This window comes from Lottia gigantea (genome assembly GCF_000327385.1).
Source record: "Lottia gigantea unplaced genomic scaffold LOTGIsca_89, whole genome shotgun sequence".
Lineage (NCBI taxonomy): Eukaryota > Metazoa > Mollusca > Gastropoda > Lottiidae > Lottia > Lottia gigantea.
This window is the reverse complement of record NW_008710923.1, coordinates 775,001-802,510: the sequence shown is the minus strand read 5'-3', so window position 1 is coordinate 802,510 and position 27,510 is coordinate 775,001. Positions and strand designations below refer to the sequence as shown.

At 31.8% G+C, this 27,510-nt stretch overlaps 2 protein-coding genes across 2 annotated transcripts in view; one reads left to right on the top strand and one right to left on the bottom strand.

Moving 5' to 3' along the window:
* Positions 1-14,506, top strand: part of LOTGIDRAFT_197810 (hypothetical protein) — a 45,485-nt gene extending 30,979 nt beyond the window's left edge. Inside the window, exons 4-7 of the mRNA XM_009068110.1 lie at positions 7,501-7,618; positions 9,053-9,190; positions 10,420-10,564; positions 13,267-14,506. Of these exons, the coding sequence (XP_009066358.1) occupies positions 7,501-7,618; positions 9,053-9,190; positions 10,420-10,564; positions 13,267-13,335 (470 nt within the window). The 3' untranslated portion in view covers positions 13,336-14,506. The remainder of the gene's footprint in view (positions 1-7,500; positions 7,619-9,052; positions 9,191-10,419; positions 10,565-13,266) is intronic.
* Positions 14,507-15,890: 1,384 nt separating this feature from the next.
* On the bottom strand, positions 15,891-26,721 carry LOTGIDRAFT_134281 (hypothetical protein; the record flags this gene model as incomplete). The annotated part of the gene is made up of 17 exons (XM_009068109.1): positions 15,891-15,952; positions 17,353-17,449; positions 17,643-17,774; positions 18,310-18,606; positions 18,938-19,028; positions 19,359-19,495; positions 19,914-20,138; positions 20,422-20,497; positions 21,030-21,158; positions 21,645-21,818; positions 22,185-22,324; positions 22,542-22,631; positions 23,884-23,979; positions 24,452-24,541; positions 25,202-25,378; positions 25,799-26,068; positions 26,521-26,721. Coding segments are annotated over 17 exons (2,484 nt in total), but the record flags the coding sequence as incomplete, so codon positions are not given.
* Positions 26,722-27,510: the final 789 nt, after the last annotated feature.

Genomic DNA, 27,510 nt, shown 5'->3' with positions numbered 1-27,510 from the left:
CAGATAATTCATAATCTGAATTTCATTTCTATTTCTGTACAATAATGTTGTTTTCAACAACTGACAAATAGATGAAATTATGAGATTTTTGGGAAAATAACAGTTTATATATAAAAACACACCTTGATTGTTTTCAGAATATCTAAATTAAAGTATTGAATTCAGATATTTGATAATCTGCATTTCATTATTTAGAAAAAAAGATTGATATAAAGCAATTTTGTATTGTAATTGATTCTTTGTAGTACCGGTATCTTGTTTTTTTCCATTAACATAAATATAAATGCGTGTTTTGTCAGTTAATGACCTTCTCACAAGTTTCAAGTTTTTCTCAAATCATTGTAATTGACATGTCTTCGTCAAATTATAGCACATTTCCTTTCCATTCTTATTGATTTTGGTCTTAAATAATCGAAACAACGTCATTATTTCTACCAAACATTAAATCCAATAGTTGAATATATTCAATTTAGAAGTAAACATGTTGTCCAATGATTTTAGATTTACTTTAAAGGAGTTGTTTTGTATACTTCATTACTTTGATGTGCACTTAATGATCTTTTGATCTTAATTGAATATTTTTGATGAATTTTCATCAAGTTCACTGAATCTCAGTTTTAAAACTGAGTTTTCTGTAGGCACAAATTGATATATTATTGATTTTAAAGGGTTTTTCTCCATGAATCTTGGAATTTTTTCATATAGGTTACTATGCCTTTAATAGAGATTCTGTGTAGCATTAATGATTAGCAACTTTATCTCTTGATGAGATTTTGTAGTGATGAACTATGCACTGCACTCCTTGTTATTGTATTTTTTAGTTATGTATTCTGTTATATTGTTGTTTGCTTTCTGTTCAGTTGTTATTTGCAATGATTTCAGAGTCAAGATGTGGGTGTCAAAACTCTTGTTATGTTGGATGAACAAGGGGGTAGGTTACAAAAATTACTTCATTATTTTGGCTGTGTGCTGCTTTTACAAAACAAGGGTAGTGGACTTTAAACTTAAAGAGAACGCTGATTCTATACTGTTACAGTTGGTCATGCTCAATTGAAATTAATAAAATAAATAAATGTCTGTTGGAACTCCAAATTTCATCTTCACAATGTCATGGCTGTAGATGTTAACATACAATCCAACCATGTGGCTGCATTCCGTGATACAAGCAATGTGGCTATCGCAGTCAAGGCATAATACAAAGTTTGTAACAGCTTGACATTGTGAATATATATGCAGATTTCCCAACATAACCAAATTTATGGAATTCAATATATGATTGGGATCATCTGATCTCTCATTGATCAAACAAACATTTCAAATTTTTACTTTTGGAAACGCTTCCAACTGTTCCGATATAGATTGACCTGAACGTTCACGAAGAATTCTGAAAGAAGTTAATGGGCTAGGATCTGGGCTCTCAGGGATTTCTCTGAATTTCTAACTGATCAACAACTTTCTTACGTGGCCACATCCTAAATCTGTGTCTGCAAATAATCTTTTACTAATTTTGTTTAACATTTGGTGTGGTGTTGGTATTATTTTATTTTGCATGTATTTGTGGTTTGGTATCTGTTTGTTAATATTTCTATGTTATCTTGATGCACTGCTTTGATTTTATTCTTTATTGACTGTCTTTCAAACTCTTATGAAATTTACTGTCTTTGTCAGTCATCAGAAGGTACAACTCCCAAATTCCTTGATTGAAATTTAGAACACAGGTATCTCTGCATGAAAGACATTATAATTGCAAAGAAAAACTTTAATAGAATTCTTGAGAGTTCACAAGGTTATATTTTGGATAGTAACCATTTGAAAGCAAAAAGTGTCTTATTTTTATTATTATTTACAATAAAATTAAAATTGCTAAGAAAAACTTCTTGAGAATTAAAGGCTCTTTAGAAAAAAATAACAATTCTCAAAGAAATTTGGTTATGGCAAAGTTTCTTGATAATAAGAAAAGAAGATCAAACTAAGATAAGATATTGAGAAGTAAAGTTACAATTAAGATCTGACATCTATTGACAAAAGTCATCATAAGTTAACGTCAACAACCATGATGATGAAAAAGTGTGTGAACACTGTGAAAGGATCTGCTAACTAGAAAGTGTGTGAACACTATGAAAGGATCTGATAACTAGAAAGTGTACAAACACTGTGAAATGATCTTATTGCTAGAAAGTGTGTGAACACTATGAACGGATCTGATAACTAGAAAGTGTGTGAACACTATGAACGGATCTGATAACTAGAAAGTGTGTGAACACTGTGAAATGATCTGATAACTAGAAAATGTGTGAACACTATGAAAGGATCTGATAACTAGAAAGTGTGTGAACACTATGAACGGATCTGATAACTAGAAAGTGTGTGAACACTGTGAAATGATCTGATAACTAGAAAGTGTGTGAACACTATGAAAGGATCTGATAACTAGAAAGTGTGTGAACACTGTGAAGGATATTGCAAACATGATTAATAACTAGGTGATAAGTACTACTATTTACATGATAATAGTATTAATCAAGGCAGGTAAAGTGGGTGGAATTATAATATTACACAAAGACAATACACTCTCAGACTATTTTTAACTTCCATTGACGTCACTACATCACGATTATAGACAGGAAAATTTCAATCTCTTTATTAAAAATACTGTTATTAGGTTTCTAGATTACATTGTATATTGTGTCTTGCTGATATCAATAACAATTCCAAAATGACATTATTGGTTTGTAGACTCTTTGAAAGAGTCAAGTCACAGAGTTGATTCAGGTGAAGAGAATAGGATGTGAATGATGCCCTGCAAGTCACACATGCTCTTGTCAGCTAGAGAATTCTCAATAATTTTAAGATTGAGTTGGTTGGTTTAGCCAAATGTATTGGGGATAATGGACAAAGTGAAGAGATCCTATGATTAAAAAGAAAACAAGGCTGAATGATCCTTGTTGAATTTTCTATGCTTCATCCTCTGATGCCTGGTTTTAAACCTACTCTGGGGTTACCAGTAAACACCGCAGATGCTACCTTAGAGGCTAGTTAGACAACACATCAGCAGTGGATTCAAACATTTGTCAACTTTGTGAACAATTAACAACTTCTGGAGACTTCCAGGTTGCTTATGGTGGATAAGGGGGTACCAGTCACATCTTAATGTAGGCTACGAGAGGGATATGAAGAGTCCAATAGGTCTTGAACAAAGACTCTAATGCCTTGTTTTGTACAAGATCTATCTTCTGTAATTTTTCACTAAGATTATTAACTGTGATCCCTAACCTTGGAAGGAATGTTGGTATATAATACTGTGAATGGTTGATTTATTGCAAGAAGTAGAATTTATTTGTTAATCCAACTATTCTTGACAGTTAATTAACTGTATATTGTACTGTTAGATGTTCAGCCTTTTATTTTAAAGCTACCATATCTTTGCAAATCAGAAGAATGAATAAAATAATATGTTACAGTCCTCAAGAAAACATGGGTCAATTAAAGTTAATAATAAAATAATGATAAATCAGAGAGAAGTAGAAAAGACATAAAAGGTCGAGGAAGAAGGTTTGAAAGCAAGGTCAAGGAATATAGTAAATTCCACAAGGTATTTTCTGTGGTATACCACCTTTAATTGTCATTGTCAGAAAACAAACAGGGGATATAATAAATCTGTTACAAGTACATGTATAAAAGTCATTTGATGTGGCATACCCCCTTATAATTATCATGACAGAGATAGAAGATAATAATAATAATAATATTAGAATGCCCAAATTGCTCTTTGAAGGATTTGACTTATCTTTTGAACGATTCAAAGGCACTGAGGTATACCCCCTTTAATTGTCAAGACAGAGATAGAAGACTGATAAGATATTCTATGAATGGTAAAAGAGTTCATGTCACTTGTAAATATCACTAGCAGAGTTTAAGATAACCTAGTAGATTTATTAACTGGAGAGAAGATTCCTTGACAGATATCAACTTGGAAAGAATTTAGACTTATTCTGACATCATGCCTCTCTAAAAGTTCATTGGCACTCTGATCTTTACAGCAGACTGACTTCTATTCTTTGCTGGATCTGACATCTTTACAGCAGACTGACTTCTATTCTTTGCTGGATCTGACATCTTTATAGCAGACTGACTTCTATTCTTTGCAGTATCCGACATCTTTACAGCAGACTGACTTCTATTCTTTGCTGTATCTGACATATTTACAGCAGACTGACTTCTATTCTTTGCAGTATCTGACATATTTACAGCAGACTGACTTCTATTCTTTGCAGCATCTGACATATTTACAGCAGACTGACTTCTAATCTTTGCAGTATCTGACATATTTACAGCAGACTGACCTCTATTCTTTGCTGTATCCGACATCTTTACAGCAGACTGACTTATATTCTTTGCAGTATCTGACATATTTACAGCAGACTGACTTCTATTCTTTGCTGTATCCGACATCTTTACAGCAGACTGACTTATATTCTTTGCAGTATCTGACATATTTACAGCAGACTGACTTCTATTCTTTGCAGTATCTGACATATTTACAGCAGACTGACTTCTATTCTTTGCTGGATCTGACATCTTTATAGCAGACTGACTTCTATTCTTTGCAGTATCCGACATCTTTACAGCAGACTGACTTCTATTCTTTGCTGTATCTGACATATTTACAGCAGACTGACTTCTATTCTTTGCAGTATCTGACATATTTACAGCAGACTGACTTCTATTCTTTGCAGCATCTGACATATTTACAGCAGACTGACTTCTAATCTTTGCAGTATCTGACATATTTACAGCAGACTGACCTCTATTCTTTGCTGTATCCGACATCTTTACAGCAGACTGACTTATATTCTTTGCAGTATCTGACATATTTACAGCAGACTGACTTCTATTCTTTGCTGTATCCGACATCTTTACAGCAGACTGACTTATATTCTTTGCAGTATCTGACATATTTACAGCAGACTGACTTCTATTCTTTGCAGGATCTGACATCTTTACAGCAGACTGACTTCTATTCTTTGCTGGATCTGACATCTTTATAGCAGACTGACTTCTATTCTTTGCAGTATCCGACATCTTTACAGCAGACTGACTTCTATTCTTTGCTGTATCTGACATATTTACAGCAGACTGACTTCTATTCTTTGCAGTATCTGACATATTTACAGCAGACTGACTTCTATTCTTTGCAGCATCTGACATATTTACAGCAGACTGACTTCTAATCTTTGCAGTATCTGACATATTTACAGCAGACTGACCTCTATTCTTTGCTGTATCCGACATCTTTACAGCAGACTGACTTATATTCTTTGCAGTATCTGACATATTTACAGCAGACTGACTTCTATTCTTTGCTGTATCCGACATCTTTACAGCAGACTGACTTATATTCTTTGCAGTATCTGACATATTTACAGCAGACTGACTTCTATTCTTTGCAGTATCTGACATATTTACAGCAGACTGACTTCTATTCTTTGCAGTATCTGACATATTTACAGCAGACTGACTTCTATTCTTTGCAGTATCTGACATATTTACAGCAGACTGACTTCTATTCTTTGCTGTATCCGACATTTTTACAGCAGACTGACTTATATTCTTTGCAGTATCCGACATCTTTACAGCAGACTGACTTCTATTCTTTGCAGTATCCGACATATTTACATCAGACTGACTTATATTCTTTGCAGTATCCGACATCTCTACAGCAGGCTGACTTCTATTCTTTGCTGTATCTGACATCTTTACAGCAGACTGACTTATATTCGTAGCTATATTTGAAATTCAGATATCTGGCATCTCTACAGCAGACTGACTTCTATTCTTTGCAGTATCCGACATCTTTACAGCAGACTGACTTATATTCGTAGCTATATTTGAAATTCAGATATCTGGCATCTCTACAGCAGGCTGACTTATATTCTTTGCTGTATCTTTCAGCAAACTGACTTTGCTGTATCTGAATTTCAGACTTGCATTTTTTCATCGATAATTTCTTATAGTTCATTTACACAGTATCTAAAAGACTTTTACTAACCTTGCTTAGTATCAAGAAGTTGTAGTCTTAGTCTCTCTTCTATTTTCAATAATTCTCATTATTATTTGAAAGTAACAAAGTTTGTAGAAAAAGAATTAAATTATTGGGGAAGCTACTAAGAATGCAATTTATATTAATCAGATTTTGAACATATTTGATTAATTATAATCTTTATAAAACAGACAACCATGTCAGAAAACTAATAAAAATTCAACATTTCCACTTTTTACATGAACCTGTTTTTCTAGGCTTTGTGTGACACATACCTGATAGATGAGATTCAACATTGTGAATGGCTTGCAAGCTCACTAGACAAGTTTTTGTCTTCATAAATATTTTATAAGGCAAAATCATTCCTGTCTCTTTTACCGTATAAAATGACATTTTATTTTTAAAAACTAGAATACAGAATACAGTTTTCGAGATTCACAGATAAATTTATGCTTGTGAACTCTTAGAATAATATGCAGTTTTAGCTGTCAGACAGCCTGAAATTCTTAATCAGTTGAAATCCTTTTCTGAAGAAAATGACATTTTTTAGTAAAAACTCCTGATTCTAATTATGGTATTTTTTGATTGATCATTGTTTGTCAGAAAAGGGTAATAAAATATATTCTTCTGATCTCTCAGAATGACGTAAACTAGTCTCATGAAAATCAGCCTGAAACAGATTCTGTCTTTAGAATATTTCTTGTTGCACTTTTGGTTTGGCTTTAATGAAATATATGTTTGTGAACTCTCATAATGATATAAAGGCCAGAATCCTTATTCAATTTGATGGAATTTTGTGCTCATGCTATCTATTTTTCCAAAAATGTAAATGATCAAGACTGATATCCAAATTCTCTGAAAGGAATTTTGATTAGCCTATCATCATTTCTATGTCTTTAATAGTATACTTGAACTTTAGAAGTCCCTACAGATGTGTCTTAATGACCATAACTTGATCTTTTGATAATTGTTGAACCTCGAATAAACATTAATTTTTAAAGAAAGTATAAAGTTAGTCCATGCCACAAGGAGCCTGATAGCAGTGAGGGAGTTAGTTCAGATCTAGAACACAGAAATAACATTACACTGACTTTATATCCATCTGTTGGGGAGTTAAGAAATCTAGGCAACTTGACTATTGGTAGTCCAAAACAAATATAAGGTGCAGACATTCCTTTTCCTTGCTTTCCAGAAGAATTTCAAATTTAGATAGAGTTCATAATTTTGCTCTAAAAGCTCATGACATAACCACTATGATGTCCTATTACTGAGTTACAACATCCCCCTTCTTGTGAAAATTTGAGGATCACTTTCCATAGCCTTTCTACAGGATTTCTTTAGTTACTGTTGGCTGATCAATGGCATAAATCCCTTTTTTCTGGTCCGAATTTGGGGGTCGATTTCCCTAACCTATAAGTACAAGATCATGAATTTAAACGATAAGCTATGGTTGTTTTCAGAACAATTGGACCGTATTGATGAGGGGATGGATCAAATCAACCAAGATATGAGAGATGCTGAGAAGAATTTAGAAGGAATGGAGAAATGTTGTGGACTGTGTGTTTTACCATGGAAGAGGTAAGAATCCTTCACACTTATACCAGAAAGATGATTACATAGAAAATCTGATAATATTTGAATGAGGACTCACTTTTATTTTGGTGATGATTCAGTACCACCAAATTATCATCACTCCTGATTTCTTTATTTTGAATATACAAACTAGATTAACAAGCACATAGAAATATAGAGTTCAAGTTTTGTGACCAAGGCCTTTACTATATTAGCCTTAAAGCAGGAAAGTGTCCATTTTAAAGCAGATGATTCTATACACTCAATCCGCATCTGTCAGAAGCATTTGTGAAAAAAAAAAAACAGACATCAATTCCAGTAGACTTTCTTGTTGGAACTATCTGGATGAATTTGAGAAATATCTTTTATACCCAGCTAAAAGACAAAGCTTCTCAAATTTCTTTAAAACAATATTTTGTTAATCTTGCATGTCATTCAAAATGTATTATTTTGGTTCTAGTAACTCAATAGTCGAAAATAATTATTGAGATACAGAGACATGAGAGAAATAGGTTTTAACCGTTTGTTTCAATTCAATTTTTAGTCTGTCGTCTGTGGTTCCTGCCATTTCGCTTTAATGACATCACTATCGTAAAATCTGACCCTCATCAGGCCTTTGCAATAGTGACTTTAAAAGTGGTGTTTCATGGAATTGCAGGAACCATAGACGTCTAATTTAAAATTGAAATTGATGCTATCAGTGTCCCCGATAGACATAAAAAATTTAGAAAACCTCTTTATAATACCTTTAAGATATGTTTAAATCTCCATTAGGTGAAGCATTAGGACAAGTCAGAATGAATAACTTTGACTGAAGATTTATTATTTATCTTAATGGCTTTTCTACGTTCAATATTCCAGTGGAGCTTCATAAATCTTTTAGAAAATACTTCAATTGGCCAATTATACTTTCTAAAACACATATATAATAGTTAGCTTATGTTGATTAATGTATTAAAATCAAGAAGCTAGAGATATAAGACTGTCTGGTAATTGAAGAATTGAAATAGGTTTATATATTGAAACATTCTTAACGCTATGGTCTCCTCTGTGCCGAATGATTATTTTATTTGAAAAAACCAATAAGTTTGAATTTGCATGCATTACGTCTGACTTCAGATTTTGTTCTGTATTCTGATGCGAGTCTTTTATATCTATTTTTCGAGTGGTAGTGATATTGCGACCATACTTATAGTCAATAGCTTTAGAACCTTATGGGGATATCCTTATGCGTTTAATGCTATATTGTATAGTATTTACCCATAGACCAGTTGATATTCTTTTCGTGGATAGGTTCATTAAGATAAGTCTCAATAAAAGCACTGGCTTGGGTCACAGAGCTTTGGATATTTTTTTGGTTTAGATAAGATTTTTTTTCTAATTTAATTAGTGTTATACCATTAAAGATTGTATATTATTTGACATTGTTTTTTTTTACAGAGCTAAGAATTTTGAGAAAGGTTCTGACTATAATAAGACATGGAAAGCTAACGAAGATGGTCAGGTAAATGCTAATGGTCCCAGAATAACAGTTGATAGTGGTAACGGTGCTGTGATGTCCAGTGGATTCATTACTAGGTGAGATATTAAATATTTTATTTATCAGAGCTCTTCTCATGCTGCTGATATCTACATTCAATATACAATTATTATTAGGACACAGTTTGGGATATATAATTCTCATCAGGACAGCAGGTTTAGAGTTGTGGGTGAACATTGCCTGATTTACCAAAGTTTAATGTATGAAAGGTGGCTTGGAGGTTATCATTCATTAGCCCCCATGGTGCAGAAAAGTAGGACGTAAAACTCCATTCATTTCATTTCATTTGGACGATATCAAACGGAATTCTTGTCAGTTCATACATCAGGTTCTATGGCATTGGTGTGTGATCTTCAGAAAACTGTCCTTACTCCTAATGAAGTACAACAAGTTCAGATGATTTGTTAAAGAAGAGTCCTTCGGGTCATATAATAGAATTTAGCACGGCATGAACATGAACTCAGAATAACATGTTTCATAGTCTGTTTTCATATTTCAATTCTGGATCCATGTAAGACACTATAGCATACACTCACACTGTAACTACTGTAAGTTTATTCCAAGAAAGCAAAATGCTAAAATATTATAAATTGTTAGTTATAGCTGTGTATTATATAGAAAGTGGTCGGAGTAATTAGTGATACGATACACAATAAACTATTATTATTATACATATAAAGGTTGTGTGGGAGGAGATAATAATTTCTCCCTCAAGACTTATATTAACCTTATTATCATCTCAATATATTGTCCACCTGGATAATGTTTCTACTAATATCTATAGTCTTGATTGTATTGACACATCACAGTGACAAAGCTTGCTAGATTATCAGCAGTAAGAGAAATGATGGTTAAGATTAATAGGTATGTAGCCACAGGCGCTCTGTGAGTTTGGTGCTTGCTTGACAAGTACAGCAGGTTCAGATGGTTCCCACATAGTTTTCTATAGAACTCAGTATATAGCACTATTTTGGCATCTCATTATTCAAATAGCTCTTTAATAATGGGAAAGTTGAATTTTTATTTCAATTCAAAATTAGCCTACTAACATTCTACTGCATGTTTCACACAGGCTCTAAGTTTATGTCTTATTTATCTGGATCTTTAAAGGGCTTTCTTTCTTTGTTAGCTCAATCAGGTTCAGAATATGACTCCATTCACTTCATTACGTTTCATTTCATTTCTTTAATAGTGGTGAGGCTAAGCCACCCCTAGCCTTCCCAGCTACACCCCCCGGCCTGACCTCTATGATTGTTGATTATTGTAGAGTAACAAATGATGCAAGAGAAACAGAAATGGAAGATAATTTAACAGAAGTCAGTGGTATGATTGGTAATTTACGTAATATGGCTATTGATATGGGTAGTGAAATCGGCTCTCAGAATCGACAGATTGATAGAATCAACCAGAAGGTATATTCTTACATTTTTTATTCATTCTTTTACATTTTCCAATAGGATAGGGTGTTACAGAGCTAGAAATTATTGAATATTTGTGTACTTTTTTATGTATTTTGCAAGGGTGCAAGACCTAAAATGAAATTTTCACCTCCCCCATAAAAAACAGTCATATTGTTCAAGTATTTTATAAAGAAGAATTAGGCAATATATTCAGATTATAAATTTTCATGAATTTCTAGCTCTGTTTATGCTATTATCAATGATGCCTTTCTAGCTTGTTGACCTTGCCTACCATATGTCCATAAATTAATCATACCACTCATAAAATTAATCATACCACTCATATTATTTAATCCAAGGTTTAACAAAGTGTGATATTTTCAACCTAGTTAATGCCAGAATGTTACTAATGCTTGTTGCTTGATTCTGAATTTGCCATGAAGGAGCTGTTTCATGACATTCCCCATCTTAAACCTAATTCATTCTTATTGAAACTTACTTAAACCTAAGGCAATGTTTGATTGTTCTAACTAGTCATGCTTGATGCTGGTAAAACCTCAAAATTGTTTGAAAGAATCAAAAAGCTTGTATTATTTTGCGATATAGTACAGCAAAGGTATTTCTGCTCATTTCGATTGACATATAGACAAGCAATCTTTATATATAGGAGGTTTTAGTAATAATAACATCTGTATAGTCTCTATTATTATTTGTTCTACTAGACAATAAGTGGACTGGTCATGTTTGGATCTGGTTGTACAGAATTATCTTTGTTTAACTATACCTGCCTAGACTTTGTCATGACACTTCCTCAAACAATCAAACATAACCTTTTCTCCCCACATATCCGTACCATATCATACCCCTACTAAACTGAGCTTGTTACTAATCAACCATTGCTTATCTTCCCTTTACAGGCCACATCAAATGAAGTTCGTATTTCAGAAGCTAACAAACGGGCAACCAAAATCCTCAAATCATAAGGCAGCTAGTAATAAGATGTATAGCATCTTGTTGGAACTGACACTTGGACAATTTCTGCAACAAACAATTCTCAATTCTTAACCAACACTATGTTTTTTTTCTTTTACGCATCTTTTTTTCTCTTTGAACAAATTTTGCTTGTTTTTTGAAATAGTTTATCAAGATGATGTCAAATTTATTTGAATTCGGATGAAATTGTTTAGTTAAACTGAAATTTAAAAAAAATAATTATCAATTAATACAAATTTACCTTTTAAAGAGATTGTAAACGGGTTTTCTAAATTTTTATGTATATCAAAAACATTCATAACATCAATTTGCACTATTCCAAGATTCAATCAGATGTCTGTGGTTCCTGCTATTTCTCTAAGCACAAAATATGCTTGTATCACTTTTCGCTTGTATCAATTAGTGACTTCATCGAACACTTAGTTTTAAAAAATAAAAAACCTATTTACAATCATTAAATGAAATTAAAAAATAACAAGGATTTTGTAAGGTAGAATATATTTTTAAAGTGAAAGAGGTTTCTATTGAAATCTAATTGTTATTTGTTGATATTTGAGAATGATTTTAAAGTATTATTCATTTAAAGCTGATAATTCATCTTAATATTCTAGCCTAATATTAATATTGTATATATAAATTGTCTATAATGGCTATATCCACTGAATACATCCTGACACAAGCAACAAAACATAGGAGATCTGGAACCATAACTCTTGCATCTTGTTCCATTGAATGACTGAAGTAATCAGACCATATTTGCCGACCATGCCTGGCTTTAGGTACAAAATTACTGATTTATATTTAGAACAATAAGGATATCATGTCAAATATACTTGAATATGTTTTGGCTATTTCTTTCCAGGATAAATGACCCAAATTGTCTTGCTGTAGTGTTTAAATGCTTCAGAATTTAACCCAACATAATGTGCAAAAGTTTAATATTTCCTTCAGGAAAAAAAGACCAACATCTTCTGGCTGTAGTGCTAAAATACTGAATTAACCCTACAGAAGTTGCTATATCATAATATATGTACTTTAGAAATATAGAGTATATAAGCTCCCCTAGCAGAAACAGTATAAGATATAGCCATTATAAACAGTAGTAGACTATCATTGTAAATTAACTTGAGGCTTTTATAACTTGTATACTTAGATCTCGCTTTTCTATTAAAATCATCATAATATATCATCATTTAATATCATGCAATTCTTGTTACAATATATTATTAGGTCACACAGCATGTTTTATTTTCAGTCTTTGGTTTTCTTTCTTCTTTTTTTATTTTATTTCAGTTTTGTTTTGAATGAGACTCATGTTTTTTCTTTTACTTTGGAAAAAATGTCTGATATTTGAACTGTGATTGAGATTCATGGCTTGTGTTTTACTAATCAACTATTGTTTAAACCCTTGCTTTATGATATTTGATAATTTAGCTATTTGAACTCTTCATGAGACCCATGCTTTGAATTCTACATTAAAAAATTCCAATATATCTATGGTTTTGGAGACACTCATGAGTTCTGTATCGCAAAAATTTCTGCATTGCAAATGTTTCAATATTTGAGAAATCTATGCTTTTCACAAGAATTGAATGTCCTTTTAGAGTGGTCAAAGTCTTTCAGTTTCTCTTTATTTCAGTTTCAGTTTCTCCTTTTGTTTCATTTAATTTCATTTTCATTTTATTTATTTTCTTCTTTTTTTTTAATCCTTATTTTAATAGGCTGACTCATTAAATGTAAGAGTGGATGGAGCTAATACAAGAGCCAACAGAATAATGAGAAAACAGTGAGAATATGGTGGGAAATATGTGAAGATATACGCACTCAGCACTGGATCAAATTGTAATGCCATTTTCAATGTCTCGTGAGATTTAATCTGCCAAAAAAGCCTCACAAGATATATATTCCTATGATGCATTCTGATATTTTGGCAGATATTGTTGTGTATTTAATGGTATCAGAATTTAAATGTCCAATAATTTTAACAAATTTTAACACAGTGAGTATTGAGTGGCCTTATAGTTTGATCAAGGAATGCTCATAACTTTTAAAATATGAACAAATTAAAAGGTTTGGAATAAATATGAACAAATAAAAGGAATGAGAAGGTGAAAGTGAATATATTTGATAGGTGATATTATATTTGTTAAGTATGGAAGATATAATAATAAATTAATGTTTGTATAAATATTCTAGTATTAAATGATACATTCCATCAAAATATTCCTCTGTTGTGTAATCTATTCTAATGCAAAAACTCTTCATACTTGGTCAATAAGAGTAAGTGAACTTAACTGGTGTCATAACTATACTACAGAATCCCTTTATAATCCAATACAATGAATCCATAAAACAATGTACGGTAATTTAAACTATAGTTTAAAGAAATAATGACTTTTATGGGTTTATTGGATTATAGAAGAATTCTGTTGTAAAGTTGTATATTTATATAATACATACTCTTATTGGTTAAGTTTGGAAATATAAATTTCATGTTCATTCTAAGAGGTAGTGTTCCTTTAATTATCATAAAATGTTAGAAATGTTATGTTTTGTCTGTTGGATTCTTGTGATATGCAATTTGGACATCTTAAGAATATGATTTAGATTTCAATCATAAGTTTATAAAATTAAGACTGCAATCAGTTGAAAGGATTCAAATCAATTAACTTGAGCAATATAATGATTAATAAGACCCTAGATTTACACTTGTTATTATTGAAAGCTGAATAGAAGATGCATTGATATAATTTAACATAATACATAAACCATCCAAAGAAAACATGATTCTGTGCATATAGACAGGTATATGTTTATATGATCTGTATTCATTCTACTGATATACAATATATTATATCATATTGTATACCCTGTGTTTGGTCCAAATCTAAAGCAATTTAAACTCCTATATTTTGATTGTTCGCATTAGTGGATTTGAGGTTCTGCAACTTATAAATTTGTTTATTTATCTTATGTTTTAAACTTGTTATTGTAAGATACAGAATAATGTATATATTGTACTATATTTAGAGGAAACAAATGGCATATTGTTGTATTGGACTAAAACAAGTACTGGCTCATATTCACCAAATGAATATCTTTGCTTGACTCTAAGATAAAGTGAAGTTAAAGGGATTATAAAGGTTTTTTTTAACTTTTTATGTGCATCAAGAAGACTGATAGCATTGATTTGCACCATTCATTTTCAATCAGATGTTTGTGGTTCCTGCAATTCCACCAAAACTCAGCAATAAATGACGTCACTATTGCAAAAACTACTTCTAATATATAAAAGACCACTGCAATTGTGACGTCATTAATTGCGGAGTTTTTATGGAATTGCAGGAACCACAAACATCTGATTGAATATTAGAATGGTGCAAGATCATGCTATCCCTGTAAAAGATATATTATTGTTATATATAGTGTGAATGGGCTGTTATTACCTATGCAGCCAAGCGTCTTTAAGATACACTGATATATTAATTCGTAACTTTGATCGCTTGCAATGGCTTTCATAACATCTATGCTATGTGAAATAAATTACAAAAACTTTTAAAAATTCTTAGATCGTGTCATATATTTTCATTCCTGTCCATTAACCTTTAGCCAAAATAATCTACCATTAGAGTTAATTATATTTAAGAATAGCTATGTCCATAGAGCAAATTATATATTTTCACAAGATATACTTAAAATCCCCCCACCATTAACAAGCAAGGTCCAATATTTAACAATTTCGATCAAATTTAAACGAAATCAGTTTTAAAGATACAAACAGCATATAAACATGATGTGCCAAAAGGTCCAATTCACTATATTATAGGGGATTATTATTATCTTTTTTTACGTACAATGTGCAATGTTTGTAGTATGTGCTTATAAAATTTGTCAATGTTTTTGTAGATAGATCCATTAAATTCTTTCTTTCATGATTCTTGCTTGGTATTTTTATAGGCCATGGCTATTTGCACCGCAATGGTACAGAAATGGGCATTAAAAAACATATGACCATCCCTACCTAACCCTAACAAAGCCACTTTATATCATTCTTGCAATTTTCTAATAGTTTCTAATCAGAAAATAGAATTTTTCTGACTCTCAATTACCTAAATTCTAGATCTAGATAATATTTGGCTGTTAATTAAAAGAGATAGATTTTTTCCAAGGTAAAACCCTTGGTTTGTTTAACAGTATATGTACAATTTTACAATAATTTACCATAAATTATTTCACAAATCAAATTTCAAAATATTACCATATAGCGCAATAATATCTTAGCAGGATTATACCTGAGCACCAAAAACAGAGGTATAATTTTCTTTATCCTATGACTGTCAAAGGGTTAAACTGTTGTAGCACGTTCACTCTGTAGAAGTTTCTGTATCATACACACCAACTCATTATCTACAAAAAAATTAGTTTCACTGTTAAAATAGTGCTAAATACATCAATTGTAGAGTGATATAGAAATACCACTGTTAAAATAGTGCTCAATACATCAATTGTAGAGTGATATAGAAATACCACTGTTAAAATAGTGCTCTATACATCAATTGTAGAGTGATATAGAAATACCACTGTTAAAATAGTCCTATACATCAATTGTAGAGCGATATAGAAATACCACTGTTAAAATAGTGCTCAGTACATGAATTGTAGAGTGATATAGAAATACCACTGTTAAAATAGTGCGCATTACATCAATTGTAGAGCCATATAGAAATACCACTGTTAAAATAGTGCTCAATACATCAATTGTCGAGTGATATAGAAATACCACTGTTAAAATAGTGCTCAATACATCAATTATAGAGCGATATAGAAATACCACTGTTAAAATAGTGCTCAATACATCAATTGTAGATTGATATAGAAATACTATTGTTAAAATAGTGCTCAATACATCAATTGTAGAGCGATATAGAAATATCACTGTTAAAATAGTGCTCAATACATCAATTGTAGAGTGATATAGAAATACCACTGTTAAAATAGTGCTCAATACATCAATTGTAGAGTAATATAGAAATATCACTGTTAAAGTAGTGCTCAATACATCAATTGTAGAGTAATATAGAAATGCCACTGTTAAAATAGTGTTCAATACATCAATTGTAGATTGATATAGAAATACCACTGTTGAAATAGTGTTCAATACATCAATTGTAGAGCAATATAGAAATACCACTGTTGAAATAGTGTTCAATACATCAATTGTAGAGTGATATAGAAATACCACTGTTAAAATAGTGCTCAATACATTAATTGTAGAGTGATATAGAAATACCACTGTTGAAATAGTGTTCAATACATCAACTGTAGATTGATATAGAAATACCACTTAAAATATTGCTCAATAGATCAATAGCCCCCTGAGGATTTTATACAGTGGCCAGTGCTTCTATAGGAGAATATCTTCTACAACACTTGTCAGAAAAATATTAATTTAAAAATAACAATAAGCTCTCAATGAGTTAACAAATCCTTAAGGGATCTAAGTCTGTATGGGTGAGCATAGTCTTTTGATGCACTGTAATAATGGTACAGGAGCTGACTCACATAGTAATATTAAGATAAGAATTGAATAACATTAGAAGCAGAGAGCACATATAACAGAGATGTAATAACCAATGAATTCATTTCCGGTAATTTTTGGGAAGCATAGGCAGTGAAGCGCTTCTTATCCAGAAAAGAAATGAACCTGCAACCCATTCTCTAATATAACAGAGAATACATCTTATATATTCTGTTATTGTATCAAATAATATTTTAGATTAAGAAGGTGTATAAAGAATTTGACCCACCGGAGAAGTTTAGTGATGGAGATTCTAATTTCTTCTGAAGTAAATCACTCAATAAATTTCTTAATTCTTTAAATATAACTCCAGTTCTAGCGTAGGTCTGTAAGAAAATTATGGGCATTTCTGATCAACAATTGTCCAACAAGCATTTAGTTGATGTTACAACTTTAATGGATAAGTTTCACTGATCCTAAATTAACAAATATTAATAAGCATTTTTCCAACAAGTTCAACAATATTACCGAATAACAATTTAGTCGAGGTTAAAAGTTTAATGGAACAGTTTCACTTACTTTAAATTTAATCCAAGAGTCGATGGTAACCAATTGTTGTGTATGTTGAACATCAATGGCACCTCCAAATAATAAGAGTGGATAAGGGGAGATAAGAGTAACATCTCGTAGATAAACTCTGGAGAGCTTCACCTGAAACAATTAGCACATTCAGAATTACAATTCAAAAACCTTGTCCTATCACAAATGACATTGCCAAAGATCATTTAAATTATGATCGACCATGCGTTTGCTATTTATTGTTTTTGTAAAAAAACAGTCATAAAATGAGTAGAAATAGAGTGAAATGTTTTGGCTTTTGCTGAGTAAAGTACAATTTGACAGACTGTCATCTGAAAATGATGCATATTGGGGTGGGATATAAAGTGACAGTCATCTATTTGACACCCCTTTACTTTCTATTGAACTCTTCCGCACATGCATACTTTCTCTCAATATGAAACTGTATATGTATGTTTGGAAGAGCTCATTTGTAAAATTAGGAGTGTTTTTCATTGCCTATCAATTTCAATCCAGCCTGTACATATTTAACCATTTATATAATATTCATGCTAAAAAAACAAAAGAAATTCTCACACAATATTTCTAAATCCTGATCATATCGAAGCTTAAAAATGGAAAATCTAAAAAATATTCCTGCCCTAGCAATTGAAAAAAAATGTCCTACCTTTTCATGATATATAACCCAACCATTATTTTCCATATATCTGTTGACTGAAGATGGGTGGATGGCTATAGGAGCATACTGAGTTTCAACAATACAAAGTTTTCTATCAGGATAAAGAGCAGCATCTGGTACTGGAGTATGGGTCACTTTCCCAACATTAGGATATAAACCTGCTGTTATGATAGCTTTAACCATAGCTATTACAGCTGGGTCAGTCTTTTCACTATCTTTACTCATAGAATAGCTGATATCAAACCCTATAGAGCCTACTAACTTCATTAAATCTTCTTTTACATTCTACAAGGAAAGAACCACAGCTATTAAGCTAACATAATCAGCACACATAGATAGAATAGATTGGAATGTGGTTCACTTCATACAATTACTTAATAAGAAATGAGAAAGTATCCGTTTCATGCATGTGTTCATATTTAAAAAATAAACGTAAAAACTGCTGTGGAAAACGTGTTGAAACACACCAGATAAAGACAAAATACAACACAGAACAATTCAATATAAATGTTCATCTTTTGGTGCAGAATCTAAGCACCTTCATCCTACTACACTAAGCGAAACCTAATATATAAGGTAGATTATCTGTAATAATGACTGTAACAAAACTAAATACCTCTATATCTAGTAACGTGCTGCGTTTTAAAAAGTTCTGTCTACAATAAGACTCTTCTGAATTTCTACCAGTATAGGATGCTCGTTTCCATCTGATAAGAGCAAAAATAGCATATCAATAATATTTAATAATTGTAAGAAACAATCGAGTGACAAACAGCTGCAAAATTACAACGTTCTGGTTGAGTAACAGGGCCATTGTTTGGACAATTTACATGTTTATTGTTGACTGTAGTCTATATAGAATTAGTAGTTGGCCTAGATAGTGTAACTGTAGAAAAAAGAAACGTGACCTTCTTAGATCCGACACACTTTCTACAGTCCAAAGTATACCCAGTTACAGACTTATCACATTTGCCTCCCATTTCATGATGTTAACTTCACTTGTAATACTTATTCAGTACCCAATGGTGTAAACTTACCCTAAATAAGCATTATAGAGAGTAAAATGATCAGAAACAGCCATGGCTAGATTTTGTTTAGCTTGATCAGCACCTTCACGTTTACCCAATGGTACAACAAATGGTGATTTATCAGTCATAGCAGCTGCTATCACAGCCTAGCAAAAAAAAAAAGGTTATTAAAACAATACATATTATATAATATACCTCCGCTAGGAATCCATTGACAATTTGGAATTTGTGCATAGATATAGATATTCTATCAACTAGTTATAATGAGTGCTGGCATGATACACCAGTGAATCAATACATTGCAATACAACATGCTACGTGGTCGTGTATTGATATTTCACCATACAGAGCATATCAGACAAACATGTATACACATAACTAGATGTCAACCAAATGCAGAAGATATGAGAAATAAGGAGATCATATCAGTTACATTTCTAGCCATCAGTAGTTGATCATAACATATTATAATACAAAGTTTCAAAATCAACACAAAGAAAAAAATGCAACTTTCACCAGCAAGTTTTATTAGAATTTTAAGGCTCTATTTACACATGTACTTACTACTTGCTCCAAACAGCCAAAAACAGCAGAATATAACAGCATTTTACCAATTCTAACATGAACTGGTAGAGAAGCCAAATGATGACCTAATGGCGTTAATTTATTTTCTTCTTCCTCGCAAGCCCCAACATCTCGTAATAAATTCATAGCACGTATCACAGATAATTCTTGAGGTGGATCCAGCCCTTCACGTAAAAATTCTACAGGATTTCCAAAATTACATTTCTATAAAAAAAAATAAAGTCTTAGAGTAAAGATGTAGTTAAGTCAGTGAGAAGTTTTGATGTAACTAGCATGGTCTCAGCAATTAAATGAAACCTTTTGTGGGCTAGCTAAACCCAAAGAGTCTATGATATTGCTCTACTTTAGGTTTTGCTATCCAACAATTCATGCTTCTTTCAAATGAAACAGATTACATGACAAGCTGTGATTTGATAAAAAAATAACTTAGATTACAATGGGGACAAAAATATCACGAAAAAATGAAATTAAATTTTTAATCACCTACCATAATATTTAAACATAACTCTTCTAAAGGAACACGTAATATCTCTGGTATAGTATAGGCTTTAAAATCATTATACCTACAAATAGTCAAATAGTTCAATTACAGGGTATGCTGCTCTTCCACAATAAACAAGGTGAAAGAGACAACTCCAATTGATTTCCTAGAATTACATGTTTGGTAATTGTAATGGCTAGGGATCTTGAACTTCACTTGGCAGACTTGGAGTTGAATTCCCCGGGCCGACGTGTTGAATAAATTCTTGAATAAACAGTTTTTATCTATTTGGCGATACATATCTTGGAAAACCAAGAACTTGAATTTAAACTTGTTTTGGTAGTTGCTTGTTTACGTCATCATCGATTTCCTTCCAACATTATCTTGCGTAATTAAACTACGCATTTTTTAAGGCAAGCAAGCAACACTAAGAAAATAGATTATGAGGTCTGTCACAGTAATAAGCCATAGACACTAGTTTCACCTACCTGAGAAGCCTCGTAGAAAATGTTTTGTTACCAAGCTTCTCAGGAACTTCTAAACCAGAAATTTAGAATCATGAAAATTTTAAATCCTAATCTAGTTAGTTTACTCTGAATACAGTCTTCACTTACATAGCCTTAGTAAATAGTCTAAAACAATAACCACTCTGTACACGACCAGCTCTACCTTGTCTTTGTTTAGCATTAGCTTTACTAATAAATACCTCTTCTAAACAACTCATCTGTTTGGTTTCTATATATCTATAAATAACAAAGAGTTGAACTTGAATTCCATTTTGCAATCTTTAAAGCAATGATTTCTCTCTCTTTATGATAAAGTTTATAAAGAAATTTTGTGAAATGAGATCAAAGATGTACTCGATAATACTTTCTCATAATGTTAGATTTGAAATGAAATGAAGTTTTACATCCTACTCTTCTGCACCTGTTGGGTCTAAAAAAGGACAAGCAATGCCGCATTAGCTTTGATTTCAAACTGTCAAGGGGTCTTTAAATACACAGCCTGTAGTCCACACGACTTTTTGTATTATTGTCACATCTGAACTACTAGACACTTTTTCCATGTCAGCCACTTTGACCTGCGTTACTGACAGGGGGAAACCGGGTTGAAAAATCTGACAGTTTTATCTCAATTCATCTACAGGATTAAAAACAACCACAGTTTCTGTTTGATTTGAGCTATGAGAAAGTGGCCAAGAGCATCAAATCTTCCAAACTTAATCTTACCTTGTTTCTTTCACTTTTCCAGAATCAATAACAAATATAACATCAGGAATAGTAATACCAGTTTCAGCTATATTAGTAGCTAGTACCACCTTACGGACTCCCTGTGGAGGTATGGCAAAGGCTTTAGTCTGATCTCCTGATGATAAAACTGAATGTAAAGCCAGAATTTGATACCTGAAAATATAACATCATTGATGTTATTATAAGGCATTGATAAGATTTCATAATTATATAAGAAAGAATAACAGATAGAAAGATAGAAACAACAAGTATAACAACTTATATTTTTATAAGGGTTACAGGTTTGGGTCAGGAGGATCTATTAGCTTGCCCTTGGCTAAACCACTTGGCATTGATCTTTCCCTGATTATCTGTACCCATTTAGAACCCAAGACATCCTTTGTCTTGGCAGAAACAAGCAATTGATGCAAAATTCTAACACTCTTATTGACTGTGCGATAGCCTTTCTAGATATTACATCTGTAAAAACTTCTAAGATAGAAGAATTCCGATACTGAATAAAATAAAAGACTACATTACTTTCTAGGATCAGAGAATTCTCTATCTGTTGTTAATATTTCATTTAATTCCTGAATATCCGACAGACCAGGTAGAAATATCAATATGGCACCATCCATATCATCATACGGATCACAGTTCCCTAGATATTTAATCAAATCCTACAAAAACCAAAATTATCAAAAATTACATCAAATCTTGTATACAATAATCGTTTCATTTTTCTTTTGTAAAATCATTTCAGTTAAGCTTTCATGTAGCAGGCCCCTTACACATAAATGAAATCCACACTGATAGAGACATACACTCTGATTTTGATGTTTTGTAGAGAATATGGTAAATATCAGCAAGATATCAAAAAACCTAAGATTATCTTACCACAATTAGGTCCATGTTGATTCTATTATGGTTTAATCTGGTTACTGCATTTCTTGTTCTTAAACTATAAACATCACCTGGTAGATCTGTCTACAAACAATACAATATCAATTAAACTATAAACATCACCTGGTAGATCTGTCTACAAACAATACAATATCAATTAAACTATAAACATCACCTGGTAGATCTGTCTACAAACAATACAATATCAATTAAACTATAAACATCACCTGGTAGATCTGTCTACAAACAATACAATATCAATTAAACTATATACATCACCTGGTAGATCTGTCTACAAACAATACAATATCAATTAAACTATAAACATCACCTGGTAGATCTGTCTACAAACAATACAATATCAATTAAACTATAAACATCACCTGGTAGATCTGTCTACAAACAATACAATATCAATTAAACTATAAACATCACCTGGTAGATCTGTCTACAATACACAATATCAATTAAACTATAAACATCACCTGGTAGATCTGTCTACAAACAATACAATATCAATTAAACTATAAACATCACCTGGTAGATCTGTCTACAATACACAATATCAATTAAACTATAAACATCACCTGGTAGATCTGTCTACAAACAATACAATATCAATTAAACTATAAACATCACCTGGTAGATCTGTCTACAATACACAATATCAATTAAACTATAAACATCACCTGGTAGATCTGTCTACAATAAACAATATCAATTAAACTATAAACATCACCTGGTAGATCTGTCTACAAACAATACAATATTAATTAAACTATAAACATCACCTGGTAGATCTGTCTACAAACAATACAATATCAATTAAACTATAAACATCACCTGGTAGATCTGTCTACAAACAATACAATATTAAGTTTTAATCTACAGTAAACAATAAGTTATAACTTTTAGTATACAGTAAATATCTCAATCAAAACAGATAAATATTCAATATGCATCTTTCCAATTGTCAGTTGGATATCTGTTGGTCTTGTAATTCCACTAAAACTAAGTATTCTAGCATTGCTAAAGCTATAAGCAGTGACATCTTAACATAGATAAGCATTTTTATAATTACAGGAACCAAGGACAACTGATAGAAAAGTGGAATGATGCAAATAGATTAGACACACAAAACCTCTTTACAATTCTCTCACAAGTAGACTTATTGCAAAATACTTCATTTTAAACACAGTATTTACAAACTGGTACAATCAAACAACTATGCATTCACTTAATATGTAGACAAAATATGATCATAATTGGTATGTAATTGATAGTGGCAATAACCCATACTGAGAAATTAACAAAAATGAATCTAAAGTTTATTTACATGATCAATCTTAGATATATTTTCTTTAGTCCAATTGACACCCATTTTAGTTGATTCTCCACCTTTCACAGTTACTTCTAAACTTGCTGACTCTATCTGAAAAAATAAAGAAGATTACTTTCATTACACCTTCACACACTGACCAAGATAAGCACCCACGACCACCATTTGTTCGCCACAGCCATGCAAATGAGGTCATTCCAACACTCTAGCCAACTGTGCTACAGTCTGTCCTCAAATTATATTTCTAAATAATGAAATGAAATGAATGGAGTTTTACAGCCTACTATTCTGCACCATGTGGGCTAATGAAGACAGACAACGCCATGAAATTTTGCCAGGACAGCGGCATTAGCCTGCTCATTTTCGATTTCTAACTGTGGAGGGATCTTTAACTTTAACACATGGGGCCTTGGTTTATTGTCCCATCTGAATGACTAGACGCTTTTTCCATGTCAGCCACTCTTACCTGCATCACTGACAGGGGGAAAGCGGGTTGAAAACTCTGAAGGCATCATCTGGACCTATGCCTGGATTGGACCCTGTCATAATAACAAAAGTCTATTACCTGAACTAGTTGATTAGGATTATAAGAATATTTAGAATCATCATCTACAATATATCCACAGTTTTCTATCACATCTTCTACATGGAATACCTGAAATTGGAAATAATCTTCAATAAATGGCTGTTTTGGCGAAGGAATAAAATCATAAAAATCATAATAGTAATAGTACTGCAATCAGTGCCTTATCTAGAAAAACATAACCAAGATACAATTAAGATTTTAAATAATACTGGAATCTGATTTAATAATTACTAATTGCATAATGTAAATCATTTATTCAGTCCACTATACAGATAGTTGAAATTGAGCTCTATCAGCTAGTAAAGCAACAATTTAGTTAACTGTATAGACACCTGAAATTGAGCTCTTTTAGCTATACTTAAAGCTGTAGTTCAGCTCTATCAGCTGTTAAAGCAAATATTTAGATGATTATATAGATAGCTGATATTGAGCTCTATCAGCTGATAAAGCAAATATTTAGATTACTATATAGATAGCTGAAATTGAGCTCTATCAGCTGGTAAAGTAAATACTTAGATGACTATATACATAGCTGAAATTGAGCTTTCAACTCATAAATATTTAGAAGACTAAAAATATTTGGATAACTATATGAATATTGATAGCTGAAATTGAGCTCTATCAACTGGTAAAGTAAATATCAATATGACTATACTAGCGTCCCTTTAGGTTCTTATTCTCTAGAAGAGTGGGCATGCCCTGTGTAGTTGAGTAAGAGATATTACATACCTCTACAGGAAATGTTCTACCAGGTATATTTATAACAGGGCAATGTTGGAAATAGGAAGAGAATTTCTCACTATCTAATGTAGCACTCATTAATATTATCTTTAAATCATGTCTTATACACAATAACTTCTTAACTACTATTAATAGAAAATCAGACTGTACACTTCTTTCATGTACCTAGAATAAACCAAAATATAAATATATGTATTAAAGAGATTGTAAATCCCCTAAAAAAAGTTTCTAATTACATGTATTTGCAAGAGTTTTTGTGATAGTGACATCATAAAACACATAGCTTTAGTGGAATTCCAGAAACCAATTCTGATTGAAAATTGGAATGGTAAAATCATTGCTATCAGTGTCCCTATTACACATAAAAAGTGATACATCAATACATAAAGTACCATTAAAATTTCTTCAACCAAACAGTAATTCAAAATTTTAAGAAGGTTTATATCTATATGTGGTCATGAACAAGACAGGGGGTTGATTATTAGTATTACTGTGTTGAGTGAATCCCAACATAAAGGACTTCTTATTTTTCAACAAATTTTGGATGTCTAATTTAAATCATCGTGAATAAATGACCTCACTGACCTCATCAATAACAAGATGTGAAACATCGTTTAAATTTGGTTGATTCTGTAATTGTCGTAATATAACACCAGTAGTACAATATAATAACTTAGTATTCATATTTTTCTTCGATTCAAATCGTATCTGATACCCACATAACGAGTCTTTAGAACCTAAATTGTTTTCACCAAGTTCTTGAGAGACACGTGTTGCCAGACTAATAGCAGATATACGACGTGGTTGTGTACATATTATGTTACATTTTTCACCCTCTCCCTTCCGTATCATATCCTGAAAAAATACAATTCACGAAAGTAAAAAATCACTTAGATTGATAGCAAATTTATCAGACAACTCCACTTGTTTATCTATTGAGCATTATTATCAAGTTTAATACCAATTAGATGAACATGGAGCATTCAGGTGAATTATGAACACTTCCATTAATATTGCCCTTAAAGCTATCATGTTCTCTTAAAAATTCAATTATAATCTATAAAGGAATCCTACTGAATAATTACTAACTTACTGATAATGTACAGTATCTTAACAACAATCTTGTAGAAAATAATCATAATCAAAAACCTATCTGTAAGGACGAGGGGCACATTTTTCAATTAATCAATTTCATCCAAATGAAGACATGATAGCTTTAATCAACAATGAATTTCAAATTAATTTCTGTTTATCATCACTCAGCTCTTATTTCCCTTTTCCTGTTCAATAAATTGTCTGAATTATACAAATATTTCAAAATTACTTGCCTCTAAAATAAATTGTGGTACTTGAGTACTTTTACCGCTACCCGTTTCACCGGCTATCACTATGACGTTATTTTGAAATAATTTATCAATAATAACCTGCCTATATTGGTATACAGGTAAATTTTCTCGTATACTATATAACTCTCTATATATATCATTAGTCTGATTATTAGTCAGTATATTATATATCTGATCAGATTTTAATTTTAATTTCACTTTCTTTCCTTTTTTATTTTTCTTGGTTTCTGGTTTTATATCCTGGAATATATAAATGTCATATATCTGTAGGTTATTTCTTTCTAGGCGTAAAACAGTTAAACAACAAAGAAACCAATCCGATGAGTCAATGTTGGAAAGCAGCTTGGAAAATATAGAGTAGACTCTTGCCACAACCAGTGTTTTTAAGATGTTGATTAACAGATGGAAAATTATAAAGACTAGACTCTTACGATGTCTTCATCAGCCAAATCTTCCCAAGTCATTTCTTTTTCCTCCATATTTTCTTTTCCATTAGTGCTATCTTCATTATTCTTATTTTCTATTTTTAATTTCTTCATTAATTTAGATATATATTGGTCTCTTGGCTGAAAATGTAATCAAAGCATAAGATTTTTGTCGGCGATTAGAGTCTTGGGTAAAAGTTCGGTCTCCGACAGGATGTATAACTGTGTCTGATATTTTTTATCGTTTGCAAGACAGACCGTCGTCATCCAATCAGATTCATTTTCCTTTCAATTGCATTCTCCGCACGTGATTATCGACATAGTGGAAAACGACCGACTGGTGATTTTTGTTTCCTTGTGTGCCCGTGTCTGTGAAATCCTTGACAAGACTCAAGTAGGCAACAAAAATCTCTGACCAAGACCGTTTCTGTGCACGCACCTTTAGAAATGCTGCAAAAAGTTTTTTAGTAGTACGGTTGCCAGAGATTGGACTTCAGGGACTTACTTACATATTGGCTACTTATTG